This window comes from Mytilus trossulus, chromosome 8 (genome assembly GCF_036588685.1).
Source record: "Mytilus trossulus isolate FHL-02 chromosome 8, PNRI_Mtr1.1.1.hap1, whole genome shotgun sequence".
Taxonomy (NCBI): Eukaryota; Metazoa; Mollusca; class Bivalvia; order Mytilida; family Mytilidae; genus Mytilus; species Mytilus trossulus.
In genome coordinates this window covers 57,811,311-57,823,445 of record NC_086380.1, presented here as the reverse complement: position 1 = coordinate 57,823,445, position 12,135 = coordinate 57,811,311, and the positions used below count along the sequence as shown (strand labels likewise).

General features: G+C 32.4%; 1 protein-coding gene across 1 annotated transcript in view; it reads left to right on the top strand.

The window, feature by feature from the left end:
* The first annotated feature begins 7,551 nt into the window (after positions 1–7,551).
* The window catches only part of LOC134681176 (lysine-specific demethylase 2A-like), a 52,455-nt gene continuing 47,871 nt past the window's right edge, over positions 7,552–12,135 (top strand). The window contains exon 1 of the mRNA XM_063540665.1: positions 7,552–7,732. Coding sequence (XP_063396735.1) covers positions 7,700–7,732 — 33 coding nt within the window. The 5' untranslated portion in view covers positions 7,552–7,699. The remainder of the gene's footprint in view (positions 7,733–12,135) is intronic.

Sequence of the window (12,135 nt, the reverse complement as noted above, 5' to 3'; positions counted from 1 at the left end):
TTTCTCCTCCCCAGGCCTACCCTTTGTAAACAGACCAGGAAGGCATGGATGTTTTTTTGTTTTGTTTATTTTAACTGGATGTCATAGTCACATGCATGGTCTGACTTATCCAGTGGAGGCCACTTATCAGTTGATTCTGCTCAAATTGAGTGTATTCATTTTAACTATCAATCCTTTTGCTTTCGAGCACTTTTAAAAATGAGAAGAAAAAAAAAATCATTTTTTTTGTGGAAAATGTTTTTTGTCCCGGGGATTATTTTTGACCTTGGTGGGGGAGGGGAAACAAACATACTTTTAATTTTGGTCGCGGCCTTGTTATAGCCGAGTGTACGTACTGTATTGGAATTTGCATTGTTTACGGCGTTTAATATATTAGGTAGCCTGCTTCATTTGAACTTTGATGGATAGTTAGAGTTGTCTCTCATTGGCAACCATACCACATCTCTTTGTCTTTAGATTAACACTATGAATTGGAATACTTTTCCCGACAATTCACGTAAAAACTATATATTTGGTCCTCAATGCTCTTCAACTTCCTACTTTATTTGGCCTTTTTCAAACTTTTTGGATTCGAAAATCAATGATGAGTCTTTTGTAGACTAGCGTAAATACAAAATTGTATCCTTGTATCTATGATTAGTTTATTTACAACCACTGGGTGGAGTTTTAATACCCCGAGGGTATCACCAGCCGAATAGGCAGCACTTCTGTGCTGTGCTCACATGAATGATCATTGATATGGTCAAAATAAATTAATTGTTTATTGAAATACTTAGGCGTTTCTACCTCAGGAATAGATTACCTTAGAATTTTGCAAAACTTTTAGGAATTTAGGTCCTCAATGCTCTTCAACTTCGTACTATATTTGGCCCTTTTAACTCTTTGGGATTCGAGCGTCACTGATGAGTCTCAGTTTAAAGTTTTGTTGACGAAACGCGCGTCTGGCATAAATACAAAAATTAATCCTGGTATTGATGTTGCTTAGGGTTGGATATACGATGATGTTAAATTGGTATAATGTCTTAGGGTAGTAGAAGATATGTTAAAATGGCGATCGTTTATGGTAATATTCTTTACAAAGCACAAACATGTCAGTATTTACCTCACAAGCTAACAAAGCCTTTAAACAAACAGATTGATAAGGGTATAGTTACGATACTGTTGTCAGGTCATTAAAGATTGCATATTTTGGCTTTAATATTGAATCACTTATAGGGTCTTTGTATCGGAATTAAACACGTTTATTTAAAAACAAGTTGTTCGCATGACACGGGTTATATTCTTCTCGTATATTTTATGATGGTATACTACTAAACCCCTAACAGGAGGGAGTGTGCCTGATATTCTCATACGATGGAGAAATATTCTTTCAATCAGTTTGATTGAGGTCTGAGGCTGGCATGTCACTAACTGCTAGTAGTTTGTTGTTATTTATGTATTATTGTCATTTTGGTTTTTTTCTTTTGACATCGGACTCGGACTTCTCTTGAACTGAATGTTACTGTGCGTATTGATAAGCGTCTACTTTTCTACATTGGCTAGAGGTATAGGGAGAGGGTTGAGATTTCATAAAACATGTTTAACCCCGCCGTCTTGAATATGCATGAAATATTTGCCACTGGACATTAAGTAACCAACAAACAATCAATCTTAGGGTTAAGTAAGATGATGTTAAATTGGTGATGTTTTAGGGTAAGATATAAGATGATGTTTAATTGGTGATGTTTTAGGGTAAGATATAAGATGATGTTAAATTGGTGATGTTTTAGGGTAAGATATAAGATGATGTTAAATTGGTGATGTTTTAGGGTTAGATAAGATGATGATACATTGGTGATGTTTTAGGGTAAGATAAGATGATGTTAAATTGGTGATGTTTTAGGGTAAGATATAAGATGATGTTAAATTGATGATGTTTTAGGGTAAGATATGATGATGTTAAATTGGTGATGTTTTAGGGTTAGATATAAGATGATGTTAAATTGGTGATGTTTTAGGGTAAGATAAGATTATGATAAATTGGTGATGTTTTAGGGTAAGATAAGATGATGTTAAATTGATGATGTTTTAGGGTAAGATATAAGATGATGTTAAATTGATGATGTTTTAGGGTTAGATAAGATGATGTTAAATTGATGATGTTTTAGGGTAAGATATAAGATGATGTTTAATTGATGATGTTTTAGGGTTAGATAAGATGATGATAAATTGATGATGTTTTAGGGTAAGATATAAGATGATGTTAAATTGATGATGTTTTAGGGTTAGATAAGATGATGTTAAATTGATGATGTTTTAGGGTAAGATATAAGATGATGTTAAACTGATGATGTTTTAGGGTTAGATAAGATGATGTTAAATTGATGATGTTTTAGGGTAAGATATAAGATGATGTTAAATTGATGATGTTTTAGGGTTAGATAAGATGATGTTAAATTGGTGATGTTTTAGGGTTAGATAAGATGATGTTAAATTGATGATGTCTTAGGGTTAGATAATATATGTTAAATTGGTGATGTTTTAGGGTAAGATAAGATTATGATAAATTGGTGATGTTTTAGGGTAAGATAAGATTATGATAAATTGGTGATGTCTTAGGGTAAGATAAGATTATGATAAATTGGTGATGTTTTAGGGTAAGATTAGATTATGATAAATTGGTGATGTTTTAGGGTAAGATAAGATTATGATAAATAGGTGATGTTTTAGGGTAATATAAGATTATGATAAATTGGTGATGTTTTAGGGTAAGATAAGATTATGATAAATTGGTGATGTTTTAGGGTAAGATAAGATTATGATAAATTGGTGATGTTTTAGGGTAAGATAAGATATGTTAAATTGGTGATGTTTTAGGGTAAGATAAGATGATGTTAAATTGATGATGTCTTAGGGTTAGATAAGATATGTTAAATTGGTGATGTTTTAGGGTAAGAGAAGATTATGATAAATTGGTGATGTTTTAGGGTTAGATAAGATATGTTAAATTGATGATGTCTTAGGGTTAGATAAGATATGTTAAATTGGTGATGTTTTAGGGTAAGATACGATTATGATAAATTGGTGATGTTTTAGGGTAAGATAAGATTATGATAAATCAGTGATGTTTTAGGGTTAGATATGATGATGTTGAATTGATGATGTTTTAGGGTTAGATAAGATATGTTAAATTGATGATGTCTTAGGGTTAGATAAGATATGTTAAATTGGTGATGTTTAGGGTAAGATAAGATTATGATAAATTGGTGATGTTTTAGGGTAAGATAAGATTATGATAAATTGGTGATGTTTTAGGGTTAGATATGATGATGTTGAATTGATGATGTCTTAGGGTTAGATAAGATATGTTAAATTTGTGATGTTTTAGGGTAAGATAAGATTATGATAAATTGATAATGTCTTATAGTTAGATAAGATATGTTAAATTGATGATGTCTTGGGTTAGATAAGATATGTTAAATTGGTGATGTTTTAGGGTAAGATACGATTATGATAAATTGGTGATGTTTTAGGGTAAGATAAGATTATGATAAATCAGTGATGTTTTAGGGTTAGATATGATGATGTTGAATTGATGATGTTTTAGGGTTAGATAAGATATGTTAAATTGATGATGTCTTAGGGTTAGATAAGATATGTTAAATTGGTGATGTTTTAGGGTAAGATACGATTATGATAAATTGGTGATGTTTTAGGGTAAGATAAGATTATGATAAATCAGTGATGTTTTAGGGTTAGATATGATGATGTTGAATTGATGATGTTTTAGGGTTAGATAAGATATGTTAAATTGATGATGTCTTAGGGTTAGATAAGATATGTTAAATTGGTGATGTTTAGGGTAAGATAAGATTATGATAAATTGGTGATGTTTTAGGGTAAGATAAGATTATGATAAATTGGTGATGTTTTAGGGTTAGATATGATGATGTTGAATTGATGATGTCTTAGGGTTAGATAAGATATGTTAAATTTGTGATGTTTTAGGGTAAGATAAGATTATGATAAATTGGTGATGTTTTAGGGTTAGATATGATGATGTTGAATTGATAATGTCTTAGGGTTAGATAAGATTATGATAAACGTGTGTTGTCTGACTTGTTCTTAGTGGAGTCCATGTTCTTCAGTCGTTTGTTGTTGTGTTTTGATTACTGTTGTTCGTCTTTTCCACGTTTTTTGTTCTTATTTTTTATTATAAGAAAGTTGGACTAAATACATCCGATCTGCAATTATTCTAATAATGAGCAAAACTGTAATTAAATGAAAGTCAAATGTTATGAATCATGTCACCCCAAACGACAAAATTAATAGACGTTGCATTGTTCTCCTTTTATTCTTGGTAAAAGTTTAAAGAGGAATCTTTTTCAAACTACTTCACGTCCTGAACATAAATGAAATATTAGCCACTGGACGCTAAGCAACCAACAATCTAACCATTTATCAATATTATGCCATTGGAGACGGTCATACGATATAACCGCTTCTATTCAATTAGGTCCTGCATGCAACTGCATGTTAAATTGATACAGTCAGTTTATCAGACCTAAGCCGTGTTCACATCGACCTAAATTCGGTGTTGTGTTAGTGTAACTCACACGTAAACTAAACAGAATTGCGTTCCCATTGATAAAACTCAATGTTTACATGTAGTTTATATCATGTTTTATCTGCACACAGTCGAAAGTCAATGAAGGCCTTGTGTAGGTTAAGTGTACACAAAACTAGGCATTTAGGAAAATATTTTTACCGTGTATATAATAAAGGAGGAAACTATTTTTTAGTAAAATTGATATTTTTATAAGTATTAGTATAGTTCTTTACAGAAATTGTTGTCTAAATCTTACAGGTTTTTTTTGTTAAAAAAAATTAACGTACTTTATAAACCCCTGTTCAAGACTCAAAGCAGCATCATTGCCGAAACCATAAGGCCGCAACCAATTGATTTTCGGGGGGGGGGGGGCTATTATAGTTGAGTATAAAACATAAATGCAGGGAGTGGGGTGGTGGGCTATGGATTTTGTTTTTTGTTTTGGAAAAAAAAATCTTTCCAGTTTTTGGCCCTGAATTTTTGTTTGTTTGTTTCACCCTCAGCTGCGACTATATATAATACTAAAATTGATTTCGACTTGTCACCAAAATTTGTCCTGTAAAAAAACTTTAGCCCACGCCCCCCACCCTTCCCCCCAAAAAAATAAATATAAATAGTTGCTGCCTAATTCATTTGAAAAGGTCTTCCCGAATCGACTTGACGTACACAGAAATATTCGCCACTGGTCTTTACTCAAAAAACGATTCACGTATAAATGCATTACTAAAAAAAAGTCTGAGGTAAATGATATGTTTGTTTAGTATCTCAGATCCGTTAAATAACACTTAAAATAAAATAAAAAAAAAACCACGTTACTCTTTTCCTTTACCAAATACTCCTTGGAGAAGAAATACTATTTGAAACAAACAGAAAAGATAAAAATGTAGTGATCCCTAATATCTGTCCTTTTTTCGGCTGTAAGCACGCTGCTACAGCAAACATTTTGTAATGCGTAATCGAGACATCTCTAGTATATTTAAATTACTGCAAATTATAAAAATGGCTTTCATAAAGTAGCAACCGCTTCACTTAAAAAAGGGAGAGGGTTATTTTTTTTATCTGATTCAGATTTTTTTTCGCGCGTATGTTTTTATTCCGGTTTTTTTCGATGCTGGTGATCAATTACTTTTTTTTTCAATATTTAACACTATAATGTATGGGGAAACTCTTGATTCAGAATAATTTTTTTATCCTCTGTATGACCAGATTTTTTTTTATCAAATTGGCGATAGGAATATTTCCATCCCCTCTTTTGAAGTCAAATGGTCGTTCCATTACTGCTAGAAAAATTGTCCGAAAACTTTGAGTTCAGTTCTACGTAATGAACATTAAAATGACATATAGTTTACAAGTGTGAACAAGTCTGATGTACAGGTAATTAAACAAGGAGTATAGATGTGAAAAAATTTACTTTAAACTAATTGTAAACATGTTTATTGTACACGGCGTTTGGTGTGAACACGGCCCTATTCTATCTAAAGAGGGATAACTCTAATATTTCTTGAATTTTACAATGTAAAAATATTATAATCAAATTTACAAAAATTGATTATTCTAATAGTCAGATTTAAGTTTTGACATACTGAGTATATATTTACCCGTTATCCGTGTCTTTTGAGCATATAAGGTTTCTTTATCGTGTAGGCAGTGAATATGTGTCTTTTTGAGGGAGGGGGGTATTTAATTTTTTTTTTATTGAATTCTACATTTCTAACAAAAACAAAAATTGTGATAAATTATTTGAAAATTACGCATATAAAAAGACTAAAAAGATTGTTAATGTCTCTTGAAGTTTCATTTGAAACAGAACGGAAACAATAATTAATCGTCAGTATTGGCTGACATCCGGAGCACTGTCATGATATAAAGGTTTATATATATTTTGTCAGACTGAGAGATTAGTGACTTTGGGTATAAATCCCTTAAAAAAACACTTCTAGTAAAAGGATGACAAACTTAAAAGTCCGAGATAATGATTGTAACAAAGTAATACCTGTTTCAAGTCTAATTTAACTGTAAACCTTACTGTTGCCCACCTCTCAGGCTGCCTAAACTGGGTACTACTTGTCCCTCTTTGGGTTGGTACATATATATTATACTCGTCTAAACATCAACCCAACAATTTTAGATCTGTAAATTTGCTTTCGCAAATTTTCGGTTCTTCCCTCGCCGGGATTCGAAACCATGCCACTGTGATATCGTGACACCAAATCGCCTGCACTGCAGCCATCCCGCTAGACCACACGACCACCTGGGCTCTACAATAATAGAGCTTTCACTGGCCGTGTGTTACCTTTCCTCGTCAGTTTTAATCTAGCGGCGTACTACAGTACATGATATATAAGGCATGAAGATGTTATTGTTACAGATCAGCTAAATTATATTATATATATAAAGACAGATTCTAATAATCCATTGACGAAAAAAAAAATTACCAGCTGGTTTGGAAAGTTTGAAAGAATGACTAATGGTATCTTTAGCAGAGGACCTGTTTAAATTAATATTGTTTATTTGACAGTTTTCTACGCTGTCCTGTTGTCAACGTATATGTGATCCGCCTACTGACAGAAGTTCCAAAGGAAGCTTTGTTATAAAATTGTCATAATATCTATTTCTGTTGGAACAGCTATTCTTTACTTTTTTTCCCGTTAGGAACAACTAATGTAATATTTATTCCTGTGGACATAATATTCCAGAGCATTTTTTCCTTATATTATGCAGGAAATTCTATTTCGGTGACACTGTGTCGTTAGAGTTTAAAATTGAACTTTCTAGTTTATCATTTTTCTTTCTATCGTATTTTTTTCTCTTCTTTTTTTTGACAAAACCGACCTCATAACACTACTAAATCAAGTGTTTAAAATTCACCAGTTTATTTATAAAGGGGAGCGGATACGGAACGTAGTACATCTTTTAGAATATAAACAAACTGACAAAGTCGATCAATAATTGGATGACCTCAAGGGCATCTGTCACGTGATAAATGTTTTTATTTTTAATTCGCCGTGACGTCACTACTTTGTCTCCGGCATTATCGCTTAGTGTAAGGAATCCCCCATTTCTCTGTATCTGGATATACTTCCCTAAAAAACTAAATGTGCAATTTGCAAGATGAATGACCAAAGTGACGAATGCCGTATTTTGGTAGGTTGGAAGTTTTATTCATGAATTTAGGACTTATTGAAATGTGACAACGAGCAGCCATTTTGAGCTCTTTACTACAGAGCGGGTGAAAACTTGACATAAGAACAAAAGAATAAAATGTTCAAAGACGTCCTATTTTCATTATATTTTACTCTTAAAAGTTCTATGAATAAATTGTCTTACTTTCTATATACTTTTTACGAAATTTTATTCGCATGAAAAGGTAAAAAATCATCTTTTTCCTGCGATACCCACGTGGAAATATTGACCATAAGGAAAAATTCACGATTTCAATCCGAAAAACTATGAATAAATCAGTTTTTCTAAGCAACTTCGTATTTTTATCTTTTCGGTTACTTACAACAGTATATTTTCAAAGTTTTCAACCAGTTTTTACTGAGAATTTAATACAAATTTCAGTTATTAAGTTATTTTTTATACAGTCGCCAAGACAAAGGATTTAGAGTGATCTCAACTCAAGTGATGAAAAAAAACTAGATATTTGAGGATTATCTTGCGCGTATTTCGGTTTTGTAAAAACCATTTGAACTAATAATCTGTAAGAAAACTTTTACATTTTCAAATACAGGCTCCTGATTGTGAACGAAAATGATATTGAAGCAATTTCTGAAGAGCTGTCTTATAGTTTGACTGCCTACGTGCAATTTTTCACTCATTGATGGCGAAAAAACGTAGATTTTTAGAGGGAGGGTTTACAAAAAATATAACAAATTTCCCTAGAATAATCATAATATTGAAGTAATATTCGTTTGGGAATGGTAACAATACTTAGAGAGTTTATGTCACGATTTTATTAGTTGTATGTATATAATCTGTTTGTTTGGTCATGTTGTGAAGATGTGTATGTATTTTTTTTTGTATTTTATTTGAGCAAAAAACTCAATTTGTTGGGAAAGTAGCTGGTAAGTATAAATGATGATGAATTATTGAGTAAATCTCAGAAATCATGGTAAGAGGTCTTTCGATATCAGTAAACACAGTTGCAGGAAATACATTTACCATGTTTGCCTAACGTGCAGTTTACCGTTGAAATTTGTTTGAAACAGAGAACAGGTCGTATTTGTTTGGATTAACAAATATTTACAAAGTTTGTGTGATGGGGTAGGTATTCTTGTACATTTTAAGTGCAAGTAATTGTTCATGGATTGATAAATGTGTTATTGTATTCGTTCACAGTATTAACCATTTGTCAGACCAAAACATTTTTTTTTTATTTTAAATATTTTGGAAAAGTAAAGGGGTGGTATCGGTTAACTGTTCACATTATAAGTGTATATATGCTTGTGTTGTTTATGAGCAGGAACATATTGTACAAAGCAAAATAACCTGAAATTATAATAAAAGCCTTAATTGAAAATATTTGTAGCAAAATTTTGCGACAGGATGTTCTAAGCTTATCGTCGTTGGCCTTACAGAACCTGGAATTGTCATCTTCTTTGGTCGTTGGTTTTGAATGGATATATTTGTCTCATCGGAAATTATCATTTCTTTATCATGTGTTTGTTGATATCTCTTTTACTTGAGCATAGTAAAAACTTTCCGACTAGGATGCATCATTTTGTACTGACCAAAATGAAAATATGTCTTTATTTTTGTCTCAGAAACTCGAATTTTGAGTGTTGCTTACTTTTTTTTTAAGTTTTTAACTTCAACATGTAAAACTAGTTTGATTATTGCGAAATTACATGATTCTTTCCAGATTTCATATTTTTTTCCCCAATTCACCTGGAGTTTAATTTTTATGATAATTACGTTTTTACCTCCAAAAGTCGTTTCAACGGAATACATTTTTATATACATGTAGGGAAATAAGTACATGCCTCCAGCCTATTTCGAAGATATATTGCCTTTGTGTCACAACAGGCTCTAATTGGTTCTTTAATATCCTTACAATCTTGCAATAACCGGTTTATACCCGTGTTGCGAGAACACACAAAATAAGAGAAAATAAGTTGAAATATTAAAGTAAAATTACTAAAAATCTGTAAACAATGAAATAAGGGAGGGGTTCCATGCCCATGTCAAACACTGCTTTTAATTATAAGATAACTGTGCATTCGAACCGGCTTCGTTTTAGACTTATTCAACATATATTTTGTACCAATGTTGATTGAAATTGGCCGACTTTGGCGGACTACGTACTCTGATTATAACAATGCTGCCGTCCCATGCTTATATCAATATTATTACATTGTCCTGGTAGCTTAAACTTTGTATGATGTACAGTTGAATGGAAATATCTTACGCCTCGTTGCCTTTTATAAAATCGTTTTATTTATTTATAATATTAAACAATTTCCTTTTTTGATGGGCTACGGTTAGGGATTGACCGAACTGTTGACTTGCAATTACTTGGTAAAATTTTAAGTACGACACGTCAATGCAGTGTATCCCAAACTCTGTCTAACCGACAAAATGTCAGACAAAAATATTTAGATTTTTTAGACAATATAGATAATAGTACAATCAAAAGGTCAAATTTCTTTTTCGGTCATACAACCCCGTAAAAAAACAGTATGGGAAGACTGCAATGTATATATTTTTGGTGAATGTATGACTATGATAATTTGATAGCAGACCAGTAAATCCGTATGATATGAAAGAAACTCTATGGATTTGCACCCTTCGATTTTACAATACGATGAAATATTTCAATCATTTGCTTCCATTATGTTTCCAGTCCGATGTGTATAGGTGTAACATGTTACAATTACTAGTATTTACTGAAAGTATATATATGTAAATTTTGAAATTTTAATTGAATTCACGGGTATTTTTACTCCTGTTTATGAAATATAAAATTTACTGAAAAACTAGAATAATGTCACGGAGGTCCTATAAATACTATGGTATTTTGTTGTGCTCTACTCCTACAATGAATATAGATTTAATGTGAGATTGACGGGGGTCTCATTTCGGGGGGGGGGGGGTCTGATCCCGGATCCCGCTTAATGTTTTTTTTCTTCAGATTCCCGTATTCCGCTTACACTATGTACCTAAGTAGTTCTCAAATTTTCGTCATTTCCCGGGTCCCGCTAGATTTCATTTCCCGCTTACAAAGAATGTCAATGTCAAAATATTTTTTTTTTCAAATTACGGATCAGAATATATTCTTTTGGAAAATATCATAACCCCCTTGAAGTTAAATTGTCGTTCCCTCAGAACAAAAATAGCTCGGACTATGAAAGACAATATACTTTGAGTAACAAATGAATGCATGCGAGTGCCGATGCCAATGTTTTTCAATCTTATAACATTTTCATAATTTTACTCCTCGTTGCCAGTCATAAAATCGTTTTAAGATAGAAATTGCACGAAAGGGTTCGGGGGGACATTCACCGAACCTATACGATACTGTAAAAAGCAATTAAAATATATTTTTCTAATTTGAAATTATATATGAAATGAATGAAATATATTATAAAAGTTACTGAAAAATAAGACGAAATCATTACAGTCGTACTATTTTACTCCACAAAAAGTCCTGTAAAAGTTAAAGCATGTTGGTGTGCTGCCTATAAATATAACAGGGGACAGCACGTATAAACTTAATTACTCAGATTGCAAGGATTAGAACAAGAACACATTTTGTATCTTTAAATATATATTTAGGTTGAATTTTTGTTTATGAAAATAAAGAAAAAAATCGTTAATTATTTTTTTTCAAATATGGGGGAGGAAGGGGGCATGCCCATGCAATCACCTGTTTCTAAACTGCTTCTAATTTATTAATTTAATGTCCTGGCACCGGATTTCAGGTCGGACTATTTAAACATAGTGAATGCATTTGTACAATATGCATGTAGATTAAACAATAACTTGAACTATGCCAGACTTCACGCTTGGGGTAACAATGCATGTCCATTGTATGCTTGTTATCGCATCTGCATGGTCATGCATGGTTAAGGCCAGCGTTAACCTTTTGCGTCATGATTAGCTACTTGCGCATCTTCACCAACTCGTTTTATTTGTTTATGATGTTAAAACTACTTCATATTTTTGACCTAAGGATTGACTAGGAAATAGCAATATGGTCATCCTTTGATCATCTCTTTAGTTCCTCTAATTCTTACTGAAGTGGGGCGTCCGTTTAGCTGTGCGGGATGTATAAATAAACATTCATGTACAGTTTGAATGTGGACGTTCATCTGATGCTTCGTGTAGTAAGCGGGCCACGCTTTTCATGCTGCCTGTTGCAAGAACATCGGTCAATATCGCCTTCCAACATGCCTGCGTTTTCAAGCGGCTGACTGAATGTCCCACCTTATCTCCAAGTCGATTTCAACCTTGCAGATCAATCTTCTGTAAATTCAGAAATTATTGCGAGGTTTTTATTATTGCGAAAAATGCAACAGAGTTGTAAACGCAATAATTGAAACTCT